Below are 12,256 nucleotides of genomic sequence, written 5' to 3' on the forward strand. Positions count from 1 at the left end.
GGTTCTCAACTGGGGGTGATTTTTGGCCCCCAGGGGACATTTGGCAATCTACTGGCATCTAGTGGGTAGAGGCCAGGAATGCATCTGAAGCACCTGCACTGCCAGGACAATCCCCCACAGCAAAGAATTGTGTGGCACAAAATACCATCACGTATTTTATAATCCATATCTAATAAAAATGAGGATGGTACACTAATGTCAGTAACTGTAGATTCTTTAGAGGATTAATTCCTGAACGTTGACTTTATTCTAAGCAGATTTTGTCCTTGGAAGGAAATTGAAACTTGTCCCAAAATGTTTTGATTTTTTTATCCTTCCCATACACGTTATAAAATAAAATACATCTTCTGAAAGACAGTGACTATTTCTTAAGAGGAAAATGTGGTTTATGACTATACTATGATAAAAGTACCATATCATAGATCTGTAGGTTAAGTAAATCGGTCATTTTATCTGAAAGTAATTTAACAGAAATGAATATCTTTAAATACTTATCGTTAGAAAGTGGCCTGTATAGTTTAAAATTTGAGTGGTATCATCTGTACCTTTCTGGAAAAAGTAAACCCAAAACAATAAATATTTGAAATTTGTTGGTTCCAAAAATAGACACTTTCTGTGTACTAAAAATACCCCATTCCAAATGTGGAGGAAAAAATAGCTCCTTGCATGGTGGTCTACTTCACTGTGTGTCAAATGCATGGTTAGTAATTTACCATCTGCTTGGAGTCCATTCCACCAATTCACCACTCTGAAGTACTATAACAATTTAGGAAAGTGATCACAAGATGATAGAACATAGGTTTCTAATGGAAGAGATGAAGGAAGCCGGAAAAAGAAAATGAGATACAGTCAAGAAAGCCAAATGTAGTTTATAAATTTAGATGCGTTTACCCATGTGCCATGGACTAACCCAAAACAACTGGGCATAGGGATTGCTTACTGGATCTATAACATGAAAGTATAACATTGGTCAGTATTAATATGGAAATGGGAATGTGAAAATGAAGCAAAGAAGGGAGGGACGGAGGGAGGGAGGAAGGGGGGAACTCCTTGAAGGAAAGGCTTAGAAAAAGAATTTGAAATTAAGAAAAATAAAAAGGAGCAACTTACACCATGATGCTGAGTAGATATTCCCATGGCAGTTGGCAATAAAAAGGCGTATTTATTTTAACTAAAATACTTTTTTAAAAAAAGGCAAAATTCAGATAGACATATCCCTTGTTGGCACAGTGGTTAAGCACTCAGCTGCTAACGAAAAGGTCAGTGGTTCTAACCCACCAGCTGCTCCGAGGAAGAAAGATGTGGTAGTCTGCTTCCATAAAGATTACAACCTAGGGGACCCTATGGAACAGTTCTACTCTGTCCTATAAGGTCGCTCTGAGTCAGAATCAACTCCGCAGCAACGGTGTTTTTTTTTTTTACCTTGGTCAGAAGAAAGTGAACCTTAAAGTTGGTACAGTATGGTTAAAGATTGATATTTTTTAAGGCAGCGCGTAGTCTGCTGAGGATATGATTTCATTCCAAGTATCTCAGGAATTGGTTGCCATGATAATAAAACCTTCTCACCAGTTACTTGATGCGTTTCAGAGGCCAGGTGGAGGAAGTTCCATCTGGCAGAGGATGAACGTGTGATGCTCATCTTTTCAAAACAAGACACAGTTGCGGTCCAGTCGACTCTGACTCATGGCCAGTCCGCATGTGTCACAGTAGAGCTGTGCCGCATAGAGTTTCCAATGGCTGATTTTTCGGAAGTAGATTGCCAGACCTTTCTTCCGAGGTGCCTCTGAATGAACTCCAACCTCCGACCTTGGAGTTAGTGTCCTAGCATGTAACCGTTTGTACCACACAGAAAATTGCTGACTTGGAAATGAGAGTTGAGATGGGGGAGTTAGATTTCTGGAGCAATGCCAAAGTGGTCCAGGAGGATTTTGCAAACACCTAGAGCGCAAAGCGTGGTCATTGGTGTTTGATGAAGAGAAAATCAGTGTGGATCAACTGCATCCCTGAGAAGGGGTTTGACATGGTTAAAGGGAGGTACTCTTACTGTTAGGAGACCTTTGGCCTCAGATATTTCAGTCTAACATTTAGCTCATCAACTAGCCCAAAAGTTTGTTTCATGATACTCACGAGGAGATGGAGGTTTATAACTCAGGGTGGTTGTGGAGCTCTCAGAAAGCCATCTTGCCCAGGATTACGGCCCCCGAACACCTGGGAGGTGCTTTACAGAGATGCACTCCGGTTTGGGCAGTACTCAGAACCCACTCTGAATCCACTTTTTTGTCTAGCTCATTGTGCCTGATTTTATTCCCTGTCATGGGTCTCCTTGTTCTTTCTCCCAACTTATCGTGGCCTTCGGTTTCCCTCACTCAGCTTCCCCCATCTCTCTCAGCTCTGGTCTCTGCCAGCCCCCTCTAGCAAAATCTCCACAGCTTGGCTCCCCTTCACTTAGTCTTATGGTGTTCTTAGAAGGCTTCTCTTATAGATCAGAGACAAGCCAAGGTCAGGGGAATCCCTACCATCTCTGTTTTCACTAGGTTGGTTGTGGGGGAGGCTAAGCTTTTTCTCCTCTGAGACAAAGGCTAAGCATAGTAGATATACAATGGCAGCCCGGAAAAGTCCAGAGAACAGCAGAATGTACTTGAACTTAAGAGCTGACATGTCGAACAACACACGCCTCCTGCCCTTGTATTATGTAGAAATGCCCTATGAGGACTGGGTGTGAGTGAGAATTCGATTAGACAGGGCAGATCCTGACTGGGCCAGGCTAATGTGGAACCATCAGGTTGAATCAAGTTCAAGATAATGAAAATATTTATGAGTTTAAGAATATATTATTTAGATTAATATTTAAGTTGTACTGCACATCACTCTGATTTAAGGTATTTTTTTTTCTTATATAGGAAATAGGGCTTGTCAGTACAAATATTGCTGACTGTTTCCTTAGCAAAGGCATAGAATAGTATAAGTTTAAAAATCTTCATAGACGGCTCTCCAGACATGATGACTAGCTTACACTTGGTCACAAGAAACGGGACCACAACCATACACATTTTAAAAGTCTCCCAAAACCTTTCAAATATTCATGGATTCAGATTTCAAAGCCTTCCTTCGAATATTTATTACATATGTGTTTACGCGTTGAAATACCTATGAAAGGGATGATGACTCTAGCCTTTGTTGATTTGCTTGGCTTCATAACGTGGATTCTGTAAGGGAGGCTAAGGATGTTAACACAGGAATGAGTTTAGAATTATAATCGCTTGTCTTGGGGATACATTGAAACCCATGTTAGAAGCTACGGTCAGAGAAGTCAGTGCCCCAGTTTAGACCAGCACTGTGACAGTGACTCGAGAGCGAGACTGTGCTCTTCTTGATACACAATTGCTGTGGAAAATGTCCTTCTTGATTCCTCGGGGAGTGCTAAACTAGATATAAACACTCTTATAAAAGTATGTAGGGTGATTTCTGGAATTATACTAAAAATATGCAATCTGTCCATATGTCCTCGGGTTTTAAAAGTCAAATACATCCAAACCCCTGAAGATAATAATACTGCTGCTGGAAGGCACAGGGACAGGCTCTTATTTTATTTCAGGCCCTCCTTCTATGTTTTTTCTATTATATGGGCAATTTTTACTTTGGGATAAGGCTATAAATTTGTGATAATGGGTTTCATCTCTATTTTTAAAAAAGCTACAGAGTATTTCAGCAGATACAGTCTAGGTTTGATTCTAATTGAAGACTTAAAAGTTCATTAAAATCAGTATAACTTTATTGATATTATGAAAGCATTAAATTAATAGATTAAATCTAATAAATTAATTAAAATACAAAATCCCCTGCTTTGACTTCTAGACTTCATGGGCCATTTTCAGAGCACCAGAATAATTTTTAGCACATCCTAGATTTTTAGGACACTTTCATAATATCAGTAAAGTTATAATGATTTTAATGAACTTTTAAATCTTCGGTTAGAATCAAACCAAGATTCTATCTGCTGAAATGCTCTTTAACTTTTTAAAAAAATAGAGATGAAACCCATTACCATAAATTTGTATCCTCACCCTATGGAGCCCTGGTGGCACAGTGCCCTAGAGGGTCGCTATGAGTTGGAATTGACTCAGTGGCAATGGGAATTCATCTATGATACTGCTTAATAAAATTAGTGGCGTTTATTCAGTTTAATAAAGGCATTGCTTATTTTAAAGAAATATACCGATTATGTATGATTTCCTTGATACCATCACATAATTGCCATATAAATAGAATAAAAGTTAACTGTGCAGGTTATGGAGTCAGACAGGCCCTGGGTTAATTCCCAGCACCTCCAGTTGCTCCCTGCATGACGCTGCACATGCTACATAGCCTCAGTGTCCCCATCTGTAAAACAGGCATAATAAGTGCACCTGGATCATTGAGTTATAGGAAATAAATGAGGTGATGCCTGTAGTAATACACTTAGTGCAGTGCTTGGCACACTGTAAGTGACCAGTACATGGTGACAGCTTGTAAATTGAGGAAAAGAATGAAAGGAAGAAAATTCAGTGAGCCCAAATAGATATTTTCACATTGAATGTTACTAAAAGTGTTTGAAGTTGAGCTTCAACTCAAAAAAGATTTGCACAGAAATGTAAATGGCAGAAATAACAAATGAAGGGTATGAGGAATATTAATAAAGGAATTCTGTTTATATGTGTGTTGAGTGATTATCTGTTATAAATCATGAGAGCTGCAGAATTATAAAAATTGTTTGAGAATGGGATCCCATCTGCCTAGAAAACGCTGGCTGCTAACAGCACACCAGAACTCTGAAGGGAGCCTCTGCACAGCTCAGTAATTGCAATCACCTTTAATTACCAGGAAACCTCCTTTTTGGTATCCTGATTATGATTTCCCCATGGCCTGAACGATCTTGTGATTTCCCAGAGAGTCTCCATAAATGTAATTACAGCGTGCAATGTGAAATGTGTCAAAGGACCGACGCGTGTGTTTGTGAAAGCTCTGGTGTCACAGCGACAGGCCGTGAGCCAGTTTGTCCTTTGTGCTGATGCAGTGGGGATCCTTTAGGAAACAGCACTTGTATTTATTACCTTGGCTCTGCCATTTTACTGCCCTGGAATGGGGGTGATTTGAAGGGGTTTGTATCCTTCCAAAGGCTCTGAAAAGGTGTTCCCCCCGCCCCAACATTATATTGTTTTCGTTGGGTGTCATCGAGTCAATTCTGACTCAGAGTGACCCTGTATGGACTGAGTAGAACTGCCCCATAGAGTTTCTTAGGCTGTAAATGTTACTGGAGTGGATCAGCAGATCCTTTTTTCCCCGAGAATCCACTGGTGGGTTCAAAGCACTGACCTTTGGGTTCCTAGCCAAGCCCTTAACCGTTACACCACCACTTCACTAATAATGTGTTTTTAATATTGAATAGTGTAATAAATATATACTAACCTGTTGCCTTTGAGTTGATTCCGACTCATAGCGACCCAAGAGGACAGAGTAGAACTGCCCCATAGAGTTTTCAAGGAGCACCTAGTAGATTCCAACCGCCAACCTTTTGGTTAGCAGCCATAGCACTTAATGACTACACCACCAGGGTTTCCTTAGTATTGAATAGTATAATAAATTTAACCTGTCACCGTTGAGTTGATTCCAACTCATAGTGACCCAAGAGGACAGAGTAGAACTGCCCCATAGGGTTTCCAAGGAACAGATGGTGGATTCAAACTGTTGACCTTTTGGTTAGCAGCTGAGCTCTTAATCACTGCACCACCAAGGCTCCAAATATGCTAATCATTTTTTGAGCAGTTTTTATGTGCCAGGCACTACCTCAAGTACTTTCTTCTCAGGTGATCCTTGCAACAATTCTCTTAGATACTTCTGTTATCCCCAGTGTGCAGATGAGGAAACTGAGGCACAGAGAGTTTAGCCTGGGATGCAAAGCTAGATGGTCTGATTCCAGAAGATTACAGTTTTGCTAAACTGCCTCCCAATAAGCTTAAGAAACACCACCACCTTTACTTGGAGGGTCACGAAGCACAGTGGAATATTAAAGGTGCTGGGAAGTCTCTCAGGAAAAACCAAACACAGACACACAAAAAACCTTTACCTTTGTGCCACCCATGATTTTCCAAACTTAAGTGACCACAGGTTTCGTTTCCCTCAGAATTCATAGAAAGGTTTAGTAAGACAGATTGGAGAAACATCGCCCTAAAGCAAGAATAAGATTTACATAAAAATTCACTTGGTCTAGTTACATTATTATTTTATTTAATCTCGGGGTTTAGCTGTAAGAATCATGGGCTTCTATGGCTGGAATATAAACTGTTAAAATCGTATTTCAACTTGCTCCTTTGCAGATAGCTTACGTATAACTTAAGTTCCCACAGTGATAAGTACGAAGTTGTAGTAGCAATAAAGGCAGGAGCAGCAGTAAACGCGTACTGAGTGCTTGCTGTATGTCAGGCACTGTACTGAACATGTCAGATACTTTTGCCCATGAGAAGGCAGTTACTGTCATCATCCCCTCTTATCAGATGAGGAAAATAAGGCACGTAGTTAATAAGTGGGTAAAAGAGGATTTGAACCTGGGTCTGAATCTCAAGCCCATGCTTTTAACCAGTATGTGTGATGAAAACAAAATAGCAGGAGGCCAAAGCCAAGCTGAATAGTATCCTTAAGAAATTAAAATGTAAGATAGACCATAAGTAGTTGGGATTTGAGGGATGTCTTCTGTCCCCGAACAACAGTGGAGAGAGATATATTCCAGGCATACCATACTTTTCCTGTAGAAACCTTGTCGTATAGCATGAGTAGTTATACGTATTCGACAAACACTGGAGCACCTACTGTGAATCCTGGAAACTTCTAGACTTCTATGAATTAAACGGGCATTTTTACCAGCTATCCACCACACTTAGTGTTTTCTTGGCTAGAAAAATGCATGGCAAGTCATGCCTAAGTCGGTCAGCCTAAAAATAAATATTAAAAGGCAACTTGCTCATAGTTGGTAACTACCTGTCTTGATCTTAATGGAGAAGTAATTTGTAAAATAGTATATACATTGCTATATGCATGATTAAGTTTTAATATATGCGTGTCTGTGTGCAGCCTTTAGGCACCCACATGAGTGTTCTCAGGTTCTGGGCCTCCACACTTGAAGAGATTAATGAAGTTGCTTATGGATGTGGTTAGTGGAGAAGAAAGTCAGTTTCCATAAGAATATGATCATATTCATTACATTAGGGCAGCTTTATGATTTATATGGCTTATATTTACAGACTCTGGCTCTGACTGATACAAGTTTTAAATTACTCTTTCATGAACGATGCTAGATGAGACCTTCCACGAGGGCCACATTTTCAGTTGTGCTTTATTAAAAGCGAAGCGATGGGGAAAAGAGTGGGTATTGTGTGTGTTCACCAAGACGTTAGTACACTTCGTGGTTTAATAGTCACATGAGGAAATCAAGCAGACCCACTAAAAAAAAAAAAATACTGCTGATAAATTGCAGGAAATGTTAGCAGAGACATTTATTACCAGCTAATAAAATTCTGGAAGATAATTCTGGTGTAGTGCCATGTTTTCATAGAGCTGTCATTTTTAAGTGTCAAGGGCAGAGTGAGCAACACCCACCTTGGTGACAGTATTAGAATAGCATTTTGTTTGCCAAACTCTTTATTTCGTCCATGGGGCTGTCAGAGTGGGAGGAGAGTAGGGGGGTAGCCATGGCCCACATTGTAGACGGTCTTAGAATGGTTCTTTAAATTCCTAATTGCTTCGAAACTCAAGCCAGAACAGTTTGAGATGGTTACGGGGCTGCTAAATTTGCCATTCGATACTGGCTTCTGCCTACTTCCTTTGACGGTATCTTCTCTAGGGCCTTCATTTCTTTATGCTCTGTTGCACCCTGCAGAGTCCTCAAATGCTACCTTGCTGACCAATGCAGAGAAGATCGCCACCATCACCACCACACACACGCCTTCTCAGCAAGGGACCCAAGACACAAGGTCAGACACGGCTCTGGTTCCTTTCCTTAGTTTCAAGGGAAAAGGCAGCTCCTGGCATGACGATGCTTATTCTTGTTTTGGTCTCAGTTTCCTCATGGGTTGCTCTTTATATTTATTTTTCTCTCTTTGACAGGAACACCACCAAACCAAAGCAGGAATGTCAGTTTGAGTTCAAAGCACCCCAGGCAACACAGGTGAGGGCTGCTTCTCTTTATCAGTTTACTTACAAGTTTCCTTCCACCTTTCTGAAGTTATTTTTACGAGATATTTTTTAAAGGCACCCTCAATTAAAATAAATAACCTTTTGTAAGGTGATTTGCCAAATATGTGCTCATATTTGGTTGTCTAGGAAATGACATTTTATAGTACTACCATTGAAAAATATTCCTAGATACCCTTTCCTAGGGGGAAAAAAAAAACGAAATGAAAAACTGCCGCAAGAACTGATGATCAGAGAAAGGGCAAAGCTACTTGTAAAATTTATAAGTATATTTATGCCAAGAAAATGGCTTTTTGATGAGGTGTTTCTTAGCCTTATGAATTTCAAGTGAGACCCTTAAGCTAAATACTTGTCCCTCAGGATAGTAATGGGTGGTGTTCAAATAATAGCAAGTAAAACAAATATGGGAAATACTGGGTGAGGAAAAGTTTAGGTTTTTTTTACCGGTGTTCTGAGAGCAGTTAGTAGTGTGTTCCTGATTCTTGACCAGGAGGGGAGCCCTCCTTAGATGTGGAGGTGATATGGTTGTTGGTGTCCCGATGATAGGCATGAGGCAGGAGGCTGAGCGCTCAGGGTGTGTGGGATGGTATCATGTAATGAAGAATTGTCCTGCCCCAGATGCCTGTTGCATCCTCACTGAGAATCACCAAGAGAGGGATAGAGATTGTGCCATTTTCCCAACTCAGCATAATAGAGAATGTTTGGGTAGAGATGGAGAGAAATGTGTGTGGATATGACTTCTCCCAGTGTGATTCCATTTAATTTCTTTAAATAGGAGCAAGATTTTTACACTGTGGAACTGGAAAGAGGAGCCAAGGGATTTGGCTTTAGTCTTCGAGGAGGCCGAGAGTATAACATGGACCTCTATGTTCTGCGGTTAGCAGAGGATGGTCCTGCGGAAAGGTGTGGAAAGATGAGGGTAAGTAGGAAGACAAGTCTGGAGTAGATTAAATAAATCATCTTTAAAGACTTCTTGGCATACATGGCTAGAGCCTCTGTATTCATGAAAATTACATTTTCTACAGCTTTCAAGATGTTCACAATGCATGACTCCCACCCTAGTGTATGTATTTCTCACCTAAAACACCGTAGTTGTAGCTGCTAAAGTTAGGTAAGCCCTTTCCCCTCTTTGGGATTGAATGAAGGATTAAACTCATTTATAAACTTGTTAAAGTAGGTGTTTTCTGCATCCCATTTCCTTGGTATTTGTGCTTAGTCTGAGGCAGACATGTCACTTCACAGGAATCCCTGTATACCCCAGGATGCTTACCAGTTAAACCTGTTGCCATTGAATCTATTTTGACCCATGATAGCCCCATGTGTGTCAGAGTAGAACTATGGTCCATAGGGTTTTCATTGGGTGATTTTTTGCAAGTAGATCATCAGGCCTTTCTTCCGAGGCGCCTCTGGGTGGAACCTCTAACCTTTGGTTAGCAACCAAGTGTGGAACCATTTGAACCACCCAGAAAGCAGGAAAGCCACATGACCCCATAGATGCTGGGTGGTGAGCCCTGTCCATTCTCTAGATCGTCACTAGCTATCCTAATCTAGCCTCAGAAAGAGCAAGTTGACTCTGCCTTAGGAAAGGGCCAGTAGCCCAATGGCATGGTTAGTCAGGGTTGCTCTGTAGCAGTTAAAGTTGCAGATTTTAAATACCAAAGATCCACTCTGCTCTGTTCAGATGTCTAATCTCCGTTGTGGTATATGAATGTTTCTCTCTTATGGGCAGCTTAGATTATTAAGGAAAAAATAAATGATCTACTCATTATAGATAGGTCATGTAGATTAAGACATAGACATAGAGGACAATTAAGAAAATTAAAAAAAAAAATCAGGACAGGCCAAGAAAGGAAAAAGTGAATGAAATTAGGACTGAGAGGAAAGAGGAAAAAATAAAAATAAAAAAAGATCAAAAGTGTAGAGAGTTTAAGTATTTGTATTTAAGGCATAGTCTTGGTTTTTAAGTTTCTCCTGACTTTTTTTAGGTAGTTTTTTTAACTGAGAAAGTAGACCATGAATGTAGTTTAAGAAATTAAACAGTGAAAAATGGTACATAAGTGTATCACTTTCTTGGATATCCTTCCCAAAATACTTTGTGCCTGTATACAGAAAGATATATGATAGAATAAATTCCTTTTGTACACAGAAAGATATATGATAGTATAAATTCCTTTTGTTTACATCTCAAACACATGGCATATGCTTTCCCTTGCCTTTAATCACTTAAAACAAAATTCTGGCTTAAGGAAATACCATTATCATGATATTTTGTAATAACTTTATAATTTACATGTTTTATGTATTATCAGATTTGATCCCCACGTCTCAGAAGGCGTGGGTACTTCTATCATCCCCTTATATAAATAGGAGCCCAGGTGGTGGTAGGACTGAAATTCAAGGCTTTTTGACTGCAAGGCCAGGGCTTTTTCTCTTCTACCTTCTAGAATATAAGCTCCTTGAGAGCAGAGATCTGGCCTGTCTTGCTCACTCTTTTATCTCTAGTGCCTAGAACAGTGGCTAAATGCCACAGTCAATCTGTCAGCTGGAGCTGTGGTCTCATATGAAGGTTCAACTGGGGAGGATTGGCTTCTAAGCTCCCTCCTGTGGTGGTTAGCAGGATCCCTCATTTCCTTATCCTGTGCCTCCATAGGGCAGTCCGCAACTGGTTTCCATCAGCGCAAACAAGTGAGATAGCAAAAGAGGGCAAGTAAGACAGAAGCCAACATAATTTTGTAACTTCATTTCTGAACTGACATCCCGTCATGTGTACCATATTCTAGTTTTAGAAGCAAGTCACTAGGCTCATATTCAAAGGGATAAGATTTCACAAGGCCATGAATTCAAGGAGTCAGGGATCATCAGGAGTCATCTTAGAAGCTCCTATCACATCCTCCTTCCCTTAAGAATTAATATTCCTCTTACTGCTTTATTTTTTCCCTTATTTTTATCACTACCTACATGTATTTTTCTTGTCAATTGTCTTTCCCTCATTAGAATTCAGTCTCCATGGGGGAAGAGAATTTTGTGTTTCTTGTTTTTTTTTGTTTTTGATTGAGTATCCTAAACAATAGAAGTTTTTCTGGAACATAATAGATACTCAATAAATATTTGTTGATTCAATAAATGAAATAATTTAAATCTTAAAGGACCTTAAGAGCTGGTGAAAACCTTCTGTGACCTTCTTGCTTTGTTCACTCCTACTCGGGCAGATTGGTGATGAAATTCTGGAGATCAACGGCGAGACTACCAAGAACATGAAGCATTCTCGGGCTATAGAACTGATTAAGAATGGTGGCCGCAGAGTACGTCTGCTTCTGAAGCGGGGAGATGGCTCGGTGCCAGAATATGGTGGGTCAAACTATGAAAATGTTCCTTCCTTCCCTGGCATGACCCCATGAATTTGTCTCCAGAACGGCAGCAGGAGATTCTTTCTTTTTCCCCTTTTCACCAGTGTCTTACCAGCCTTTCACACCATGTGACTGTTTGCCTCGCTTGCCCTGAAATCTCTACGCATTTCATCCTTTTGCTTGCTTACATGGACTGGGGCATGGCCTAAGACAAGGTCTTTACAGCCCCCTTTCTGATAATCAGAGAGAACATTTTGTCTAGTCCGACCAGGAACGAAGGAATGTTCGTTTGAACTGTGCCAAACTGTTTCTGAGATCCAATTGTTAGCACAAATGACTCTACTCCTTTTAAGAAGCAGGAAAGCAGGTTTCCTGAGTGATATGTTGAGGCACAAATTTTTTATTTCTTTTTTGGTTACTTGATGTCATTACTTAAGAGGTGTGAAACTATGAGATGATTTGGGGCTTTGCTCACCTCCTTTATGCTCTGTATACAACTCTTGTCTATGGCCCCTGACTGGTCCCTTACCCCAAATCAGACCACCTGAGCCCTACTGTAAAACAGACAGACAACAAACCTGTTGACATATTAGCCATATGTTTTTAAATGATAAAGGATGAAATAAATAGATTCCCAGTGCTCATCATGAGGGAAACATGTTACTATACCTTTCCTGTGAGGAAAG

General features: G+C 40.2%; 1 protein-coding gene across 2 annotated transcripts in view; it reads left to right on the forward strand.

The window, feature by feature from the left end:
• MAGI1 (membrane associated guanylate kinase, WW and PDZ domain containing 1) overlaps positions 1 to 12,256 on the forward strand; it is a 701,787-nt gene that overhangs the window by 683,853 nt on the left and 5,678 nt on the right. For both annotated transcript variants that reach the window (XM_064274271.1, XM_064274270.1), the window contains 4 exons: positions 7,910 to 8,003; positions 8,137 to 8,197; positions 8,999 to 9,142; positions 11,433 to 11,571. In XM_064274271.1, coding sequence (XP_064130341.1) covers positions 7,910 to 8,003; positions 8,137 to 8,197; positions 8,999 to 9,142; positions 11,433 to 11,571 — 438 coding nt within the window. The remainder of the gene's footprint in view (positions 1 to 7,909; positions 8,004 to 8,136; positions 8,198 to 8,998; positions 9,143 to 11,432; positions 11,572 to 12,256) is intronic.

This window comes from Loxodonta africana, chromosome 22 (genome assembly GCF_030014295.1).
Source record: "Loxodonta africana isolate mLoxAfr1 chromosome 22, mLoxAfr1.hap2, whole genome shotgun sequence".
In the NCBI taxonomy this organism is placed as follows: domain Eukaryota; kingdom Metazoa; phylum Chordata; class Mammalia; order Proboscidea; family Elephantidae; genus Loxodonta; species Loxodonta africana.